General features: G+C 37.2%; 1 protein-coding gene across 2 annotated transcripts in view; it reads left to right on the forward strand.

Moving 5' to 3' along the window:
- The window catches only part of pde8b (phosphodiesterase 8B), a 55,036-nt gene that overhangs the window by 10,002 nt on the left and 29,749 nt on the right, over positions 1-15,285 (forward strand). For both annotated transcript variants that reach the window (XM_041969961.1, XM_041969960.1), the window contains exon 2: positions 13,904-13,960. In XM_041969961.1, coding sequence (XP_041825895.1) covers positions 13,904-13,960 — 57 coding nt within the window. The remainder of the gene's footprint in view (positions 1-13,903; positions 13,961-15,285) is intronic.

Here is a 15,285-nt window from a genome sequence, read left to right on the forward strand (position 1 = left end):
TGGAAGCATGTGAACAGATATGTCATGATATTTAGGATCGAACCCCAGAGGATATAGTTTTGTTTTGTTAAGAAGTGGTGCAGCAGATGATTGAGTCATCAGACTCTCAGGATGCATTAACTCTTTCAGATCCAGATGAGATTCAGACAATTAAACATAAACACAATGAAATAAAATAAAATAAAACATGATGAAATCACAGATCTAGTTCCTTAACGTTACTCATAAGAAACACAAAAATGATAAATGAATGATTGAACAATAAAGTCAATGAAATAATGGTGAGGATGATTTCAGTCGTTTCACACTCTGAGAACAGAAACTGCTCTGAAGTCTGCTGGTGCAGCAATGCATACGCCTTTTTCCTTTTCAGACATGGTTAATGGGATATACGTAGCTAAGGAGGACTCATCTGTTAGACACCTCACCAACATCAGTGATCTGGGGTGTCAGTTTGTGTTGAAAAGTCATAAATGCTCATGTAGCAAAAAAATCAACCTTCATCATGTGCAGTATTATGACGCAAGAGTGGATAATTATGGTGGATATTATTGCACAACAGTTCATCACAAGGGCACAACCTAGGCCATTAGGTAAGCATAAGAAAAATTAAATATAGAATATGATATAGTAGCATTAAATATCCTGCAGCACTCAGTTCTTAAACCTTTATAAAGGTTTGATAACTGAGGATTTAAACTGCTCAGTTCATGGTTGTTGTTGACTGGTTCTCTTCATGATGCGCCACACATTTTCAGTAGAAGACAGGAAAGCCAGCCAAGCACACATAATAAAAGCCATGCTGTTGGAAGTTGTACAGAATGAAATTTGACAGAATCCTGTTTAAATAATAATGATGGACCTCCCATTATAAATGGGATCTTCACAAATATGAAGTCATCCATGCCATGGACACTGATGCACCTCCATACAATCACAGATGCTGGCTTTTGCAGCTTTTTCTAATAAAGACTTGGATGGTCTTTCTCATTCTTGGCGTATCAAATCAGACATCAGTTTTTTTCTTCCAAAAGCAGCTAAAACATGGACTCATCTGACCACAGAACATGTGTCCACTATCTTTCTGTCCATTTGAGATGAGCTGGTGTCCAAATAACTTGCTGGTGTTTCTGCACAGAGTAGATATATGGCTTCTTCTTCAGGTTACATTTCTGGTACAGCAGTGGACTGCACTGAGTGAAAACGGTTTTCCAAGGTGCCCCCAGCTTTGGAAAATCATACAGATCATGCTGGCATGATGGTTTCTCATATAGTGCTGCATGAAGGCTCAAAGAACATGACCATCTAACAGTGGTTTCTGTCCTTGGACTTTATTTCCCCAGACTCCTTTAATCTTTTCACAGTATCTACTCTGTAGTAGTTATTATTATTATTTTAACTGATCAGTGAGCCATGCATCATCCTTGCTCAGTCTTTGGAAGATGCTCCTTTTATACCAAAACCTGACACCCTTACCTATCAGTAGTTGATCTGCCATCAAACGATAGATTTGTTAACGTTTCTAAATATAATGAAGTTGGTTAGTGAAGTCACTAAATAATTTTTTTAGACAAATGTTGAATAAATTTTCAAACAAATGAACAATTTACAGGATAAATTTTTATTGCATTTTAGAAGATTTTCCATACATTTTTTAATTAGAGTTTGTAAAACAGTCTTGAGGGTGGAGATCACTCTGCTTATGAAGGATTGTGGGACACCGTGGCGGCGTTCACAAACAGTAGCTCTTTTTCCTTTGCAGCAGTGATTACAAAACACTAATACTATTTATGTTGCAAACTGAGCATATCTGGAGACATTACAGTGGCCATTATAACTCACTGCCTACAGCATGTACTTTACTGTGGCTGAGATAATGTTCCTCTCACAGACTCGAGGGAGAACTGGTTCCCACAACGCACAGTAAACTACGTCACATCAACACAGGTTATCTGCAGGGCACCTTATGGTTTGTTATTATGAACTTAAATCTCTCTTCAAGTCTTCTCATCATGTTAGTTAACAGCTGTTGATACAGCATTGTTAACACACTGTGCTTCTAAGGTTTAAGACAAAATTGTCCATGTCCTTGTTTGGGACCATTCCCAGTGTCCCTAGTGGGAATGACCCCCTGTCAATACTGGTTGGTCATCAATGGTGCTTAGAGTGATTATAATTACTTGCTTCCACCAGGAAACACTTGTTTTTACCATTATGCTATACTAAAAGACTAAGAACTTTTTTTAGCCCTTAGTGAAACAAATACCAGACTTTTTTTTTATATTTAATAAAAAACTTTTCTATAATATCATCTAAAATGTTTTGATTTTTGTTGCAGCATCTTTACAATATTTAGGTCCAACACTTTCATACTTTTTATAGATTTGTATCATGCACTTTTGTTGTTATGTTTGTGTTGGTTTATCAGCTGTTCCTTTGCTTTCTGTCAGTTTGCATCTATCACTGAAGACTAAGAGAGGATCAATGATACCATTTATTATTTAAAAAAAACATCTTCTTTACCCTGCAGGATCCTGATAATCTGCCGTGGTGTTGATCACGCTGCCTTGTGCATTTGTGTGTGTGCTTGTGTATGTTTGTGCGTGTTCATATACATAAGTCCTTTGTTTACCCCTCTGGTGAGTACGGCAGGGGTGTGAAGAGTCACATGTAAAGAAGCTGATGCTGGTGTCCTGTACAGATGTCCCTGCAGGGCTTTGTAAGGAGCTACTGGCTTGTAAGAATATACAGAGGATAGCTTAAACTGGCAGTTTCTCCTTGTTTCGTGCCTCTTGTTTAAAAAGTACAAAAGTTCAGCAATCAACAGAGCAGGTTCTGACTTTTGGCTTTAATAAACTTTCTGATCACTTTAATCCAAATATGGTCATATAAGATCAAATTATCAAATAAAGCCATGTGGAATATCCCATGCTTACTTGCATTATGCAGACATGTTTTTACGGCATCTGGTGACATACACAACGCATGCCTTTGTTTTCACAAATAACCACATCCAGTTATGATGAATGACTTTGGGTTTCTTTTTTTAAGATCTCATTGCTTTTTTTGGATTTTTTGTTATTGATGGAGTTGCTTGTTTCTATCATAAGATGAACAGAAACTAGCACAGGCTGAAGCAGCAGCATTGCTGCAGGTAAAAAGAAAACATGGTGAGAGAAGTTATGCTTCATGTTTTGAAGGTTGAAAGGCATGACTTAATAATTCAACTACGCTTTGTAATATGTAAACTTAAATATGATCAGAATATTCTGTATATACGCAAATCGTGTAAAACCCATAATCAGAGTATTGTCAAATTTAGAACGAAGTAAATGTCACTGTTTAAGTACAAATTGCCTTTTAAGAGCTGTTGTAAAAAAATCTTATGCAAGTTTTCTAATCAAAGATCGATTGCCCTTTTTTTGCTACTAGCTGTAATATTACATCTCAAGTTTATGTAACTGTGTAAAACAAAGCTCACCGTGTGCAAAGTCCATACTGTCCATGATGTGTTAAGAACATTTTTCTGAAAACCACGGTTCTTCTTATGTTTACATAATTGCTTTCATCATATACAGTGATGCAGATTTTAATAACACATATCAGTGGTGTTGTACATAACATTGAATCTTATATGATGCAACTTTTTTTTTGCTTCTTCCCTCATTAAATCTCTGTTTTTCTAAATTTTCTAAATGGCATTTTTTTGAGTAAACTCTGCAAATTAAAGTGTAACTCTACACACCCTAGTTTTTGCGTAACTTCACCCACTGCCGAATTTGAAAAATGCCTGAAACTGGAAGGGTTGTGGTGGGAAGGTTGGGATGATCAGAGAGCGGAGAGTGGGCTGGATGGGATACACAGGCCGAAATGAAAAATACAAATTTTATCGACAGTATATGTGGTTTCATCACAAATAAGTAATACTGTGTTGTTTATAGCTCAAAAAACACATTTTTAGGTGCACTACCCCTTTAAGTGGACTTGCATGTTTTGTTTTTTTTTTGTTTTGTTTTTTCTTGTGTGGGAAAAAGCGGTTTTGGGAATCGTTGGCTTATGTCTCCTTACATAGTTGGGTAGTGTTTGGCTATAATTAGAGCTGTCACTGCATAATTGCCTGATTGCAATTATTTTTGCTAACCACAATAATTTTACATAATAGTTCCAATCATCTCTATTCACATGTATGAGTACAGCTGGATGACAGACTAACGTCATATTGCCATCACTATGTCCACATAAATTTCCAATGCTTGAGGTTCATCTTGTTGCAACTACTTTATTATTTCTGCTGTCGTTTAACGGAACCTGAGTGGAGAATGTGTGCCATCAACTGTTTATTTGAAGGTGCATAGATTCTATTATTGAAACCACCATCTGTTAAAATTAGTGTCATGTATTTAATCAGAAAGCCAAACACTGCAGCACCACTGTGAGCAGGTCAGGAAGCAGAAATTATGGAAGAGGGGTCAATTTTTCCAAACTGGGCCCCTCATCCGCACACGTTTCAGAATCACTACAACCAAACATGAGTTTTAGTACAGACTGCTATCACATTACTGCAATAATAACTTTTTAAAGATTCTGTAGCAAGTCCATCCAGAGCATTTTTCTGTGCTGCACCAAGGGGTGAAGTTTAGGGTTCGGCAAGGTCTGAGGTCACACAATATTTCAGTAACATAACAGTGACAGTGACTATTTCTTCAGTGGTTTCAGTGAAAACATTTTGTTCTGTGGATGTGGATTATGCAGCGTAACAAAGACAAAACAAAACAAAAGCTACAACTAATTTTTTTAAATCTCATGTTTGTTTTTAATTCTAAACACGTTTCTTTAAATGCCACTATATTGATGAATTTTCTAAATCTCATGGAACCAACATCATGTTTAAACCATCAGGTTTCATGTCCGTTGCTTTGGTTGTATCTTTACTTCAGTGGTTAAATATCTTCACACTCACCTTAACGATATTATTATTGCTGCAGAGAAAATAACAATTCTCTGGAACATACCACTTAATATACCAAGAAAAAAGCTGCTTTACTAAATGACATTTGGACTTTCGATTAAAATAACATGTATCATTGGGAAGGGGCAAGACTCCACTGAGCATGACTTCCTGCTCCCAATGATTTCACTGAAGAAATAACTGTAGCAGCTCAGATGATTTCTGGGTAGAAAAACATTTATTTGTTACATGCCATTATATGTTGTTATTAAATGAGCTTATCTCCTTATTTAAGTTGTTTACAGAACATTAAAAATGTAGCTAATAAATGTTTTTTCTCCACTGCTCCTCCGCCTGCTGCTGCATGATGCAAAAGTTTTAGATAAAAACAAAAGATGATGACATTCTTCTTTTTTTCCTTTCCAGTATGAGAAAGTGTTTGAAAGCAGATTTCTTGAGTTGTAAGCTGAAGATGCTGCAATCCTGATGTAGCCAGAGTTCTTACAGTATTCCTCAACCCAGTTTAACACTTGCACAGATACACACAGCGTGCTTATTGAGAAGAAACTTTTTTTGTCTTTATCTTTGTCATGTTAAAAGAAAAAGAACAAAAAAGAAAAAAAGATCATGTGTCAGATTTGAAAACATAGCTGCAGCTTTCTTTTTAACAAATAAAGAATAAAGAGAAAATAAATCTAATGTCTGATTGTAGAGAATCAGTAAAGAGAATGTAATGAATGTGACATGATGTCCAGATTATAATAATGTGGAACGCAGCTTTTTCTTTTTCCATCTAATTAGCTCAATCTTCTGAAGCAATCATGGCTCTTGTAACGGTGGTAATTCCTAGAAATTTTAGCCCAAGTTTCCAGCTATTTTGAGCAGAACCACTGTAATGAAGGGAGCTTTATGCACAGAAGGCATGACACATCTTTATAAGCTGCAAAATACAACATAACCACATCACAATTGACTGTTAAAACCTATTATTTGGCTTCAGGTGGGAATAAACTATTCAGGTTTGCAGATTAATCTGTTTTTGGTCAGAGTTCCCTGAATGAGTCACAAGTAGGTGATGTTGTAAGGAAAAAGGCACAATTTGAGGTGCCTTTTGAGAGATGGGCAGGACCTGACCTCAGTCTGAAAAAGGCCTACTTTGACTTGGGGATTCACTTCTGTTTCCATTTGTTTGATGGATTATGCTTTCACTTCATTAAGTTATCAATAACCATTATCAACCAATTTTCTTTTTTTTTTTGCATTCTGTTGGTTTCACATTAATAAAAGTTTGGCTGACTTCATAATGCAGCAGGAAACTTGTTTATTTACAACTGTTTGAGTATTTGCTGTTTTGTATTTTTTGTTAAACTGTAGTGTACTTATAAGAAGAACTCATGAACATGTTTCATATTTCACCATCTTAGTGTGGAGTCTGAGTTCAGTGTCAGAGAGGGAATGTCATTGAGCCTGTGAAGTGGAAAATACTTAAAATGCTCAACTGTTTACCCACAAAGAAATTCCTGTCAGTATGTGTTTACATTCATGTTATCTCATTAAAACACAGCATGATTTTTTTTCTTCATGCACAGTTGTGTTTCCATGGTCTTCCTGAGCAGTATAGATGAATGAGCAGGATCAGGGATAGTGAAAATATCTGAGAAAATTTGACTGATGTTACCTAAAATCTGATTCTGCTTTAGATTGAATTGGAGGATGCCACGTGTGAGGGACTTTCAAACATGTAATTGTTTTAGGAATAGTTGGGCAATAGTGAGTCTGCTTTTCTGAATATGTTTGATCAGGCAGATCGAATCAACATGTGATCTCTAATGGTTGTGAGAGCAACCGCATGTGATTTGTAAAAATGGCATCCTTTTGATTTATTCATTTATTTTCTATATCGCTTAGACCAAGTCATGTCGCGTGGGCTGGAGCCTATCCCAACAATTAGAGAAGCAGGATACACCCTGGACAAGTCGGCAGTCTACCACAGAAAACGTCATCCTTGTAGTTAAAATTTGCATCATATAACAGATGTTTTTTGTTTGTTTTTTTTTTTTGTTTTTTTTTTTTATCTCAGACGTGATCATTTTCAAACCCTAACCAAAGAGTTTTGATTTCTAACCATAATGAAACGAGGTTTTACAAAGTTTCATTGCAGTGCATTTTGTTTCCATGTGACCCAGGCAACCACCAAAATTAAGTCCATGAGTGACAGATGCATTGGAAAATATGTATTTTAGTCTTGATTATTATTGTTTCGCCCTTACCAGGTAGTTTGGATTTCTGTAATCAAGAAGTTACAAAAGTCTTTAGTAAAGCGTTTTTAAAGTGGGTCAGGTCTATTCAAGTCTACAGGACACTGTTAAGGGTTGTTTTTAAAGGCATGATCAAATAATCTAAGTGTATGAATCTTTCATTAGAGGACTAATTAAAATTAAGTTGGCACACATCCATCTGGTTAATTTATTAAAATGGTGCAGAGTGAGCAAGAATTATTTAATATTTTTTAATTTTTTAATGCCGATCCATCACCATTATACCCACATTTCAGATGGACTTGTTTATTTAGAAATGACACCAGAAACAAGTTTCATAAACATTATTTTCATGTAATATATTTACCATTAATGCTGAGTGTGAGGTTTGGCTGGGTTGTGGAAGGAAAAGGCAATTAAAATGCAGATTTCATGCATAGGCGCATGAGAAAAGAAATGTTTTTAACCTGGATTTAAAAATGTCTACATTTGGTGAACGTTTAATCTCCACTGGCAGTTTGTTCCACTTGTTTGCAGCATAACAGCTAAATGCTGCTTCTCCATGTTTAGTCTGGACTCTGGTTTGGACTAGTTGACCAGAGTCTTTGGATCTAAGCGCTCTGCTTTATATTCTCTGAACATATCACAGATGTATTCTGGGCCTAAACCAGATTTGTAAACAATCAGAAGGGTTTTAAAATCTATTCTGTGACTGACTGGAAGCCAGTGTAAAGATTTCAAAACTGGTGTGATGTGTTCAGATCTCTTAGTCCTGGTTAAAACTCTAGCAGCAGCGTTCTGGATGAGCTGCTGATGTTTAATGCCCTTTTTAGGAAGTCCTGTTAAAAGACCATTACAGTAATCCAGTCTACTGGAGATGAATGCATGGATGAGTCTCTCTTGGTCTTTCTGGGAGACTAAACTTTTAATTCTGTTGATGTTTCTGAGCTGGTAAAAAGCTTCTTAGTGAAGCTTTGATGTGGCTGCTGAAAGTCAGATCTGAGTCTATCAACACTCCCAGGTTACGAACTTGGTCGGTGATTTTAAGAGCCCAAGTCTCCAGGTGTTTACCAATGCTGACCCTCTTCTCTTTGCTACCAAACAGAATAATCTCAGTTTTATCTTCATTTAATTGTAGAAAATTCTCCTTCATCCAGGTGTTTATTTGCTCCAGACACTGACACAATAAGTCTATTGGACTGCAGTCATCTGGTGACAGAGACAAATAAAGTTGTGTTTCATCTGCATAACTTTGATAATTAATGCTATAGTTCTGTAATATTTGACCCAAAGGGAGCATATACAAGTTGAACAGAAGAGATCCAAGGACTGACCCCTGGGGGACTCCACAAGTCATGGCCACTCGCTCAGATTCATAGCTGCCGATCGTAACAAAATAACTCTGGCCTTCTAAATAGGACCTGAACCAGTTAATGTCATGTCAAACATGAGACTCTTAGCTATAAGGTTCTAATACTTGTTGCCCTTCCAGGCCCAAGCTGCAACATAAATCTGAAACCTGGTTCCACTCCAGCTTTATACTGGAAAGCGTGCCGACAAGAGAAATCATCATTAATTCTCATTCACTTTAGAATTAATGCAATACCCAGACACAAAACATGGATGTGCACATCAACCCACCAATAAAATTAGTCAAGAGTTTAAAATATTCTAAATGGATCCATGTATATGTCCTTCAAAAACATTAGGAACAGCCCTTCAAAGTATCTACACATGGTACATGGACAACAAGGTACAGCAGTCGTTATGTAAACCGAGGGTTGCCGGTTCGATCCTTGGCCAAGTCGAGTTCATGTCGAGGTGTCCTTGGGCAAGACACCAAGCCCCTACTTGCTCCTGATGGGTCGTGGTTGAGCGCCTTGCATGGCAGCTTCCGCCATCAGTGTGTGAATGTGTGTATGAATGGGTGAATGTGATGTATGATGTAAAGCGCTTTGGGGATCATCCCAGGTACAGTAAAGCGCTATATAAATACGGACCATTTACAATTTTTTACATATTTACTAATCTGAATAAATGTCCATGCTCATCTACAGGTTTTCTGAATTCAGTAAAGTAATCAATTCTGTTACAAAATGCTAGTAGACAAAAGCTGAGTTAACTTCTTTAGATATTATAATGCATCTTCAGACCAAACAGCAGGCGTCACATGGCAGATTACTCATTACAACTAAAAGTGACTTGGACTTGAGATCTAAGGTTTCAGACTTAACTTGGACTTGCAAAAAAGGTCTCGTGGACATCTCTGATGCATTGGCACAAACACATTTAATGCTCTAAAAACAATGTTTCAATTCAGTTCAATAAACTTTATTGGCCCCCGAGGGGCAATTTAAAAGGCACAGTGGAGCAGCATGAAGGAAGCGTTGCAATTTAAAGTAAAGAGAACTAGAACAAACAAATGTATATAATGGAAAAAAAAGCATAGTAAAACTGAGTTATAAAATATATACAAGGAATGTACATATGTACAATGTACATACATTCATTAACATTAGTTTATAAAAGAGCTGCAAAGCCAGGAAGTCTCATTATTAAATGTCTGTTGTCTCACCTTTTCTTTCCTCTGGTCTGTCCTCATCCTCTCTGTTCTCATCTCTGGTGGAAGGGGCCAAGACACATTTAAAGTAATTAAAGGGATCTAAATGTGTGCTAACTAGAAAATAGGATAAAAGTTTGGTATGTTCATGACCACCTGAGCCAGCAGCAGCGAACTGACAGCCTCTGTGCTAGCTTATCATCCCCTAGATCAGCATTCAGCTTTCCTTGATTTCTGAGTTGTCTCACTTTTGTCTATTTTAGAATGTCCTCCTCCCAAAAAGACTTCATGGTTGAAAGTGATATGCTCAATAATATCATCCACCTGGTTTGTTAAAGCAGATACTTATGAATAACTTTTTCTATGAGGAAGAAATGTTTAGGGATGAGTCGTAGTTCCTTTCTGCTGCCTTTAGAGGCAGTCATTGCATCAGTGGTTCCCAACCTATTTTCCTTGAGGACCCCCTTCATGCAAATACTCAGAGGAAGATTTAGCTCTGCCCTGAATAATGTCATGCTTTATTACTTCTGTCTTTGACACAGTGTAATTTCAAAGCAACAATCAGTCACAAGGTCAGGTCCAGATGAGAATTACACACTACTGAAAATGATAAGACATGTGCCTGGAAGTGTAAATAAGACTTTCTAGAACTGTTTCAGGAACTAACTTTTCATTTTTATAGTATAATATTTTAAACACTTTCAAAACAAGTTAACTTACTGCAGCTCGTGAGCTTTCACGATACAGAATCAAGGCTTGATCTGTATTATAACAGTCAGTGACATAATAATACCTGTGATTCAGTAACCAATTAAAGGTTTATTTGTGTGGCAAGTCAGGTTCACAAATGTTAGTAATTAGGTGAATATCTAAAATTTAAGACAGTGTGGTTTCCCTGGAGTGGTAAGGAAGTATAAGACATAAGTATACTGTAACATCACATTGGTAGGAATAAGAAAGAGAAAAGAAATCTGAAAGCACATAAATAATGCTGCAAACACACTCAAATTCAGTGTGACTGACTTTTTACACCCCCAGATGTCATCTTCCATGCCCCTGTAAAGGGATGTCTTTAAAGATTATAGAAAATTGCAGAATTCAGTCAGTGTCCTGCAACAGTGCTTCAAAATTTGGTTTGATTGATACGTTTTCCAATTAGACCCTTTGAGAGTTTAGATAGCAGAACATAATAAAAAGCTTCAGTATTATGCATGACATGTAACATTGCAAAACCTCTCTGAAATTGAAAAAAATTATTATTGTACTTCCACAACTGTATATTTACAACTCTTTCCCCAAAGTTTAGTTCTGCTTTCCTCTCTCATTATTCACCTCATAATCCCTTCCAACTTAATGCAGACTGCTATCCTCTTTTCTTCTTTTCTGTTTTTCCTCACCTGCTTCTCTGCCTTAATCCCAATTAATCAAGCAAGCAGACAGTTTTTCTATCTCTTCTACGTATATCTCCACCAGTCTTGCCTTTACCACAGTTGTTAGCTCTCAGAAGCTTTTGTTTGTTTACTCTGTCCAAAATCATCCGTGAGGGCTTCGTCACATTCTCTAATAAGAGGTGATACAGTAGTTGGGCTCTATAGCTGAGCTCTCCCCAAACTCTTCTCTCAGCAATGATTACTGAACTGTCCCCCCTTCTGTTGCCTTCCTTCCTGTTCTGTTTCACATCTGGCTGTGTCGTCCTTAAGTAAAACACAATTACTCATGTTCCCATGAAGCCAACCCTCAACCACTGATATATTTGTAGTCTGCACTTCTTCCTGTTGTAGCACTCCGCAGTGATTCAGTCTCCTTAGCCATTGTTTCACCAATCTTTTTCTCCTTAACTTTGAACCACCACATGCTCTTGCGTATTTCTTACAGACTCCCTTGGAACATCTCTGGTTGACCTCATGTCTTGTCAGACCACACCATGAACACTGACAGTGATTCCTGCTTGGCTTTTCAAGAAAGTCTTTGTGCTTCCAGACAAACAAATATGATGTGGCGACCACATGTCAGAGACAACACAATCCTGCCAGACTGCTAGCAAAAACAAACCATATTCAAGAAATCCATTTCAGACTTTTTTTATCTTGCACTTCTTTAAGGTTTGGGTGCCTTGAGAGAAAAAATTATTTGGTATGTGCTCATATATGTAGGTAAGATAAAATTAAGCCCAATTTTCTGTAAAACGCAAGAATGTCTACAAAAGTTCTGGTTTTGTTCATAGGACTACAACAACCTTTAGGTTCTTGCTCTGCAGGCTATAATGTCACACTAGTTCCATTGTTCCTGAGACTCAACAGTTATTATCCCTTCCGCAGTTAAGGGAGATTTTTCAATTGAATCTAAACATGTAATTTTTTGCCATTTGCAGAAACAAGAGATTGTTTGTCTTGGGAGAAAAATCAAATAAAGATTCAACCCAGCTTCCAATCTTGGAGAAAAAAATTGCATACCCTCTCTCACTTAACTCGTTCTTCAGCTGTTCCACAGTCAAAGAAATAATCACCAAATTGTCTTTTTTTATTGTGAAGCAGGTTCAGAAATTGTTTTGCTTGTATTAACAGAACACCATAATCACTAATGGCTTCACACACCTGCTAGGTTTTTGCAAAAACATGCATCCAGACACAGATATTCCTGGCTATATAAGCTTCTCAATATGAAGATAAGTGATGGTTATGGCCTGCCAACATGAGAACACTTTTGGTTATTTTGCCTCAGAAATTTCAGCAGTTTTGGGTTTCTATTTCTTAACCTCTTTTCCTTTGTTTACAGTGGGTGGGGGATCATTGGAAATATGTGAGGCCACATAGTTTTATGCATGAGGCAACTTTTCATTCAGAATCTGGTAACAGTTTTTAAAGGGTTGTGTTGCCAGCACTGTCAAATCAACCCAAATGAACCACACCCAAACAATCCCTGTGAAATGTAAGATGCTTCTGAGAGTTCAACTTCTTTTGCTTTGAACTTGAAATCCTTGAAACAATTTTGCATATATTTTTCAAATGTAATTGCGTTTTGTGATAAATCAAAGTATAATATGTCCATCCACAGAAGTGTCTATATCCCTAATCAAGTTTAGTTTCATAAGGTTTTTGATGATGGCCAGTAAGTGATTTGTAGCTACTTGAGACTGAATGTGGGCATAAATATGCCCACCTTTAAGCCTAACCACCAGCGACAGATAATTCTGTGATGATGGATGGTTGAGTCACTAACTCCTACCTCACTGTACTTCACATATAGTTTGTATGACTGTAAAAAGAGTTTGAAGCATAAGCCAAACAACATCACCCAAACCCCCTTTTATCTCTAAATTGTTATTTTTTGCCACATGGATTGTAATGGGTTAATGAGGGTGTTCAGATATATGCTTACAGCACATCTATCAAATATCTGTTGACTAAAAGAAACCACCTAGCCATGCATACTTTGCTCAAAAACAACTGGATTTGTGAGTGTTAATACCCAGACATGACACAGAGCTCATGTGATGACCGCTACAGTACATTATGATATGGTACACCACTGATTCATTCTGTGTTTTGTAAGTGGTACAAGCATGCGTGTGCTTGTAAAGATGCACATGTAGCTGAGTTGCTTATTCACACCAGAGTGACGCATGTGGTTAAGAAGCCTGTTGAGGCTGCCCAGACAGGGTACAAAAACACAAAGACACACACACATGCAGCAGAGTGTGTGATGCTCCCGCAGCAGGATTATACAGGTAAACCTGTGAGTTCAGTCTGTGGCTTGCGGACTAATACCATCTAAAGAGGTTTGCAGTGGACAGCTCTGGACTACAGGAGAGGTCATCACAAAAGCTGTAGCCAGGATCTTTACAAGGTCCAGATATTTGTTGTGTTAGAGGAATACTGCCATCCTGCTGTACTTACACTCTTCTACATAAGGGGAAGAAATATTTATTGCTCTGTGGATTTGAAACTGAAAGTAGATAAAGAAGTGTTAAAGTAAAATACACAGAGACAGGTAATGCAAGGAAACGCAATATGTTAATATGCTTCTGGACATCAATGGTAAAATGGTAAGATATGTTCAGACTTTTTTCTCTTTTGTTGCTTTGTGTGCATGTGTTGGATTCACAGATTCTCACATGCGGTCACTGGTTTTCTGCAGGTTTCATCTACAGAAGAATGTGTTGGACCTATGAGATTGACGCAGGAGCCAATTCAGGTAAGATTAAAGCAGATTTCTCGAAGTTACACCTGGAAACATGTTCACGTTGTTTCGGGGTCTCTTTGAAGGCCTTGTATATGAGGATCCCTGATTAGGAAGGAGTACTTGGCTCAGTTTTGCATTTGAACAGAAAAAATCATGATAATGTCAAAATTATAACCTTTTTAATCAACATTTCATAAATGTGCATCATGCTTTGTGTTCTTTAGCTCAAAAGAAATGTAAAATACATAAACAGGAAATATACAAAACACTGGATGTTGCATAATATTATCAATTACTCCCATTTTTTCATCTTCAGTTGCTGATACCATATTTATGTGTAAACCAGTGAGAGATGGCTGGTCAACCACTTGTGCAACTAATTAAATTTTCCCAAAGGCAAAAAACAATTCCATCCATTCCAGCAAAAAATAAAATAAATATATAGATATAGATCATATCGGTATGTATCGGGAGAACTGCTTTATGAATGTAATGTGCTTCGGGAAATGCATTCAAAAGTATATGTGAGGCTAAATTAATTATTTACTTAGTTAGTCAGACCAGGAGAAAATCTTTCAAATTTTTTTTTTTTTTTTTTTTTTTTACTGAAACCTGTCCTTGAGAGAATATCTTCCATTTTAATTTTATTACTCTAAATATTAATTATGGGTGGATTTGGATCATGCACTTATCATAATATGACCTGAATCTGGAGTTCATCCCTTATGACCTATATTCTCAAATGTTTTTTTAAACATTATACTTTAATTAATGTGCTTTCATAGACTAGAGAAACCTTGCCTGTCCTCTGTCATATCAGACCAGTGGGGATTTCAACTTGCCCATCAAGAACTTGGGAATACTGCAAGGTTAGGTGGGCTGAGTCAGGGATTGCCTGTGCTCATCCTCTGGTTAGGGATTAGGACATGTGCTAGTAAGATTTATCCTTATGTAACGGAGAAAGTAAGAGCTCTTGGAGGTTACCAGCTGGTTGGAATGTAAGCAGCACAAAGCATTCCTCTGTCCTGGCAGTTCCTACCCCAAGAAAGAGCTGCTTTATTAGGTGCTTGTTTATTGCCTTGATTTGATTTGCTTTGGTTTGAGCTGTACTAGTTTGACCCATCCCCAGAGGTTTCTGAGTTCAGCTGACTCCAGTGAAGTGATGTGAGAGGCCTGGCATGCCACTCATGTTCATGCTCATGTTCACCATCAGCTAAAGTATCCTGCACCACCCCTCCTCCTCTTTCTTATTGACCAAGCCAAAAAGCGTACCACAATTCTCTAACAGTACGTTGGCAGGTGGAAGGTTTTATTAAAAAGGCTTATAGGGCTTGTCT

Source organism: Melanotaenia boesemani, chromosome 19, assembly GCF_017639745.1.
Source record: "Melanotaenia boesemani isolate fMelBoe1 chromosome 19, fMelBoe1.pri, whole genome shotgun sequence".
NCBI classification, from domain to species: Eukaryota; Metazoa; Chordata; class Actinopteri; order Atheriniformes; family Melanotaeniidae; genus Melanotaenia; species Melanotaenia boesemani.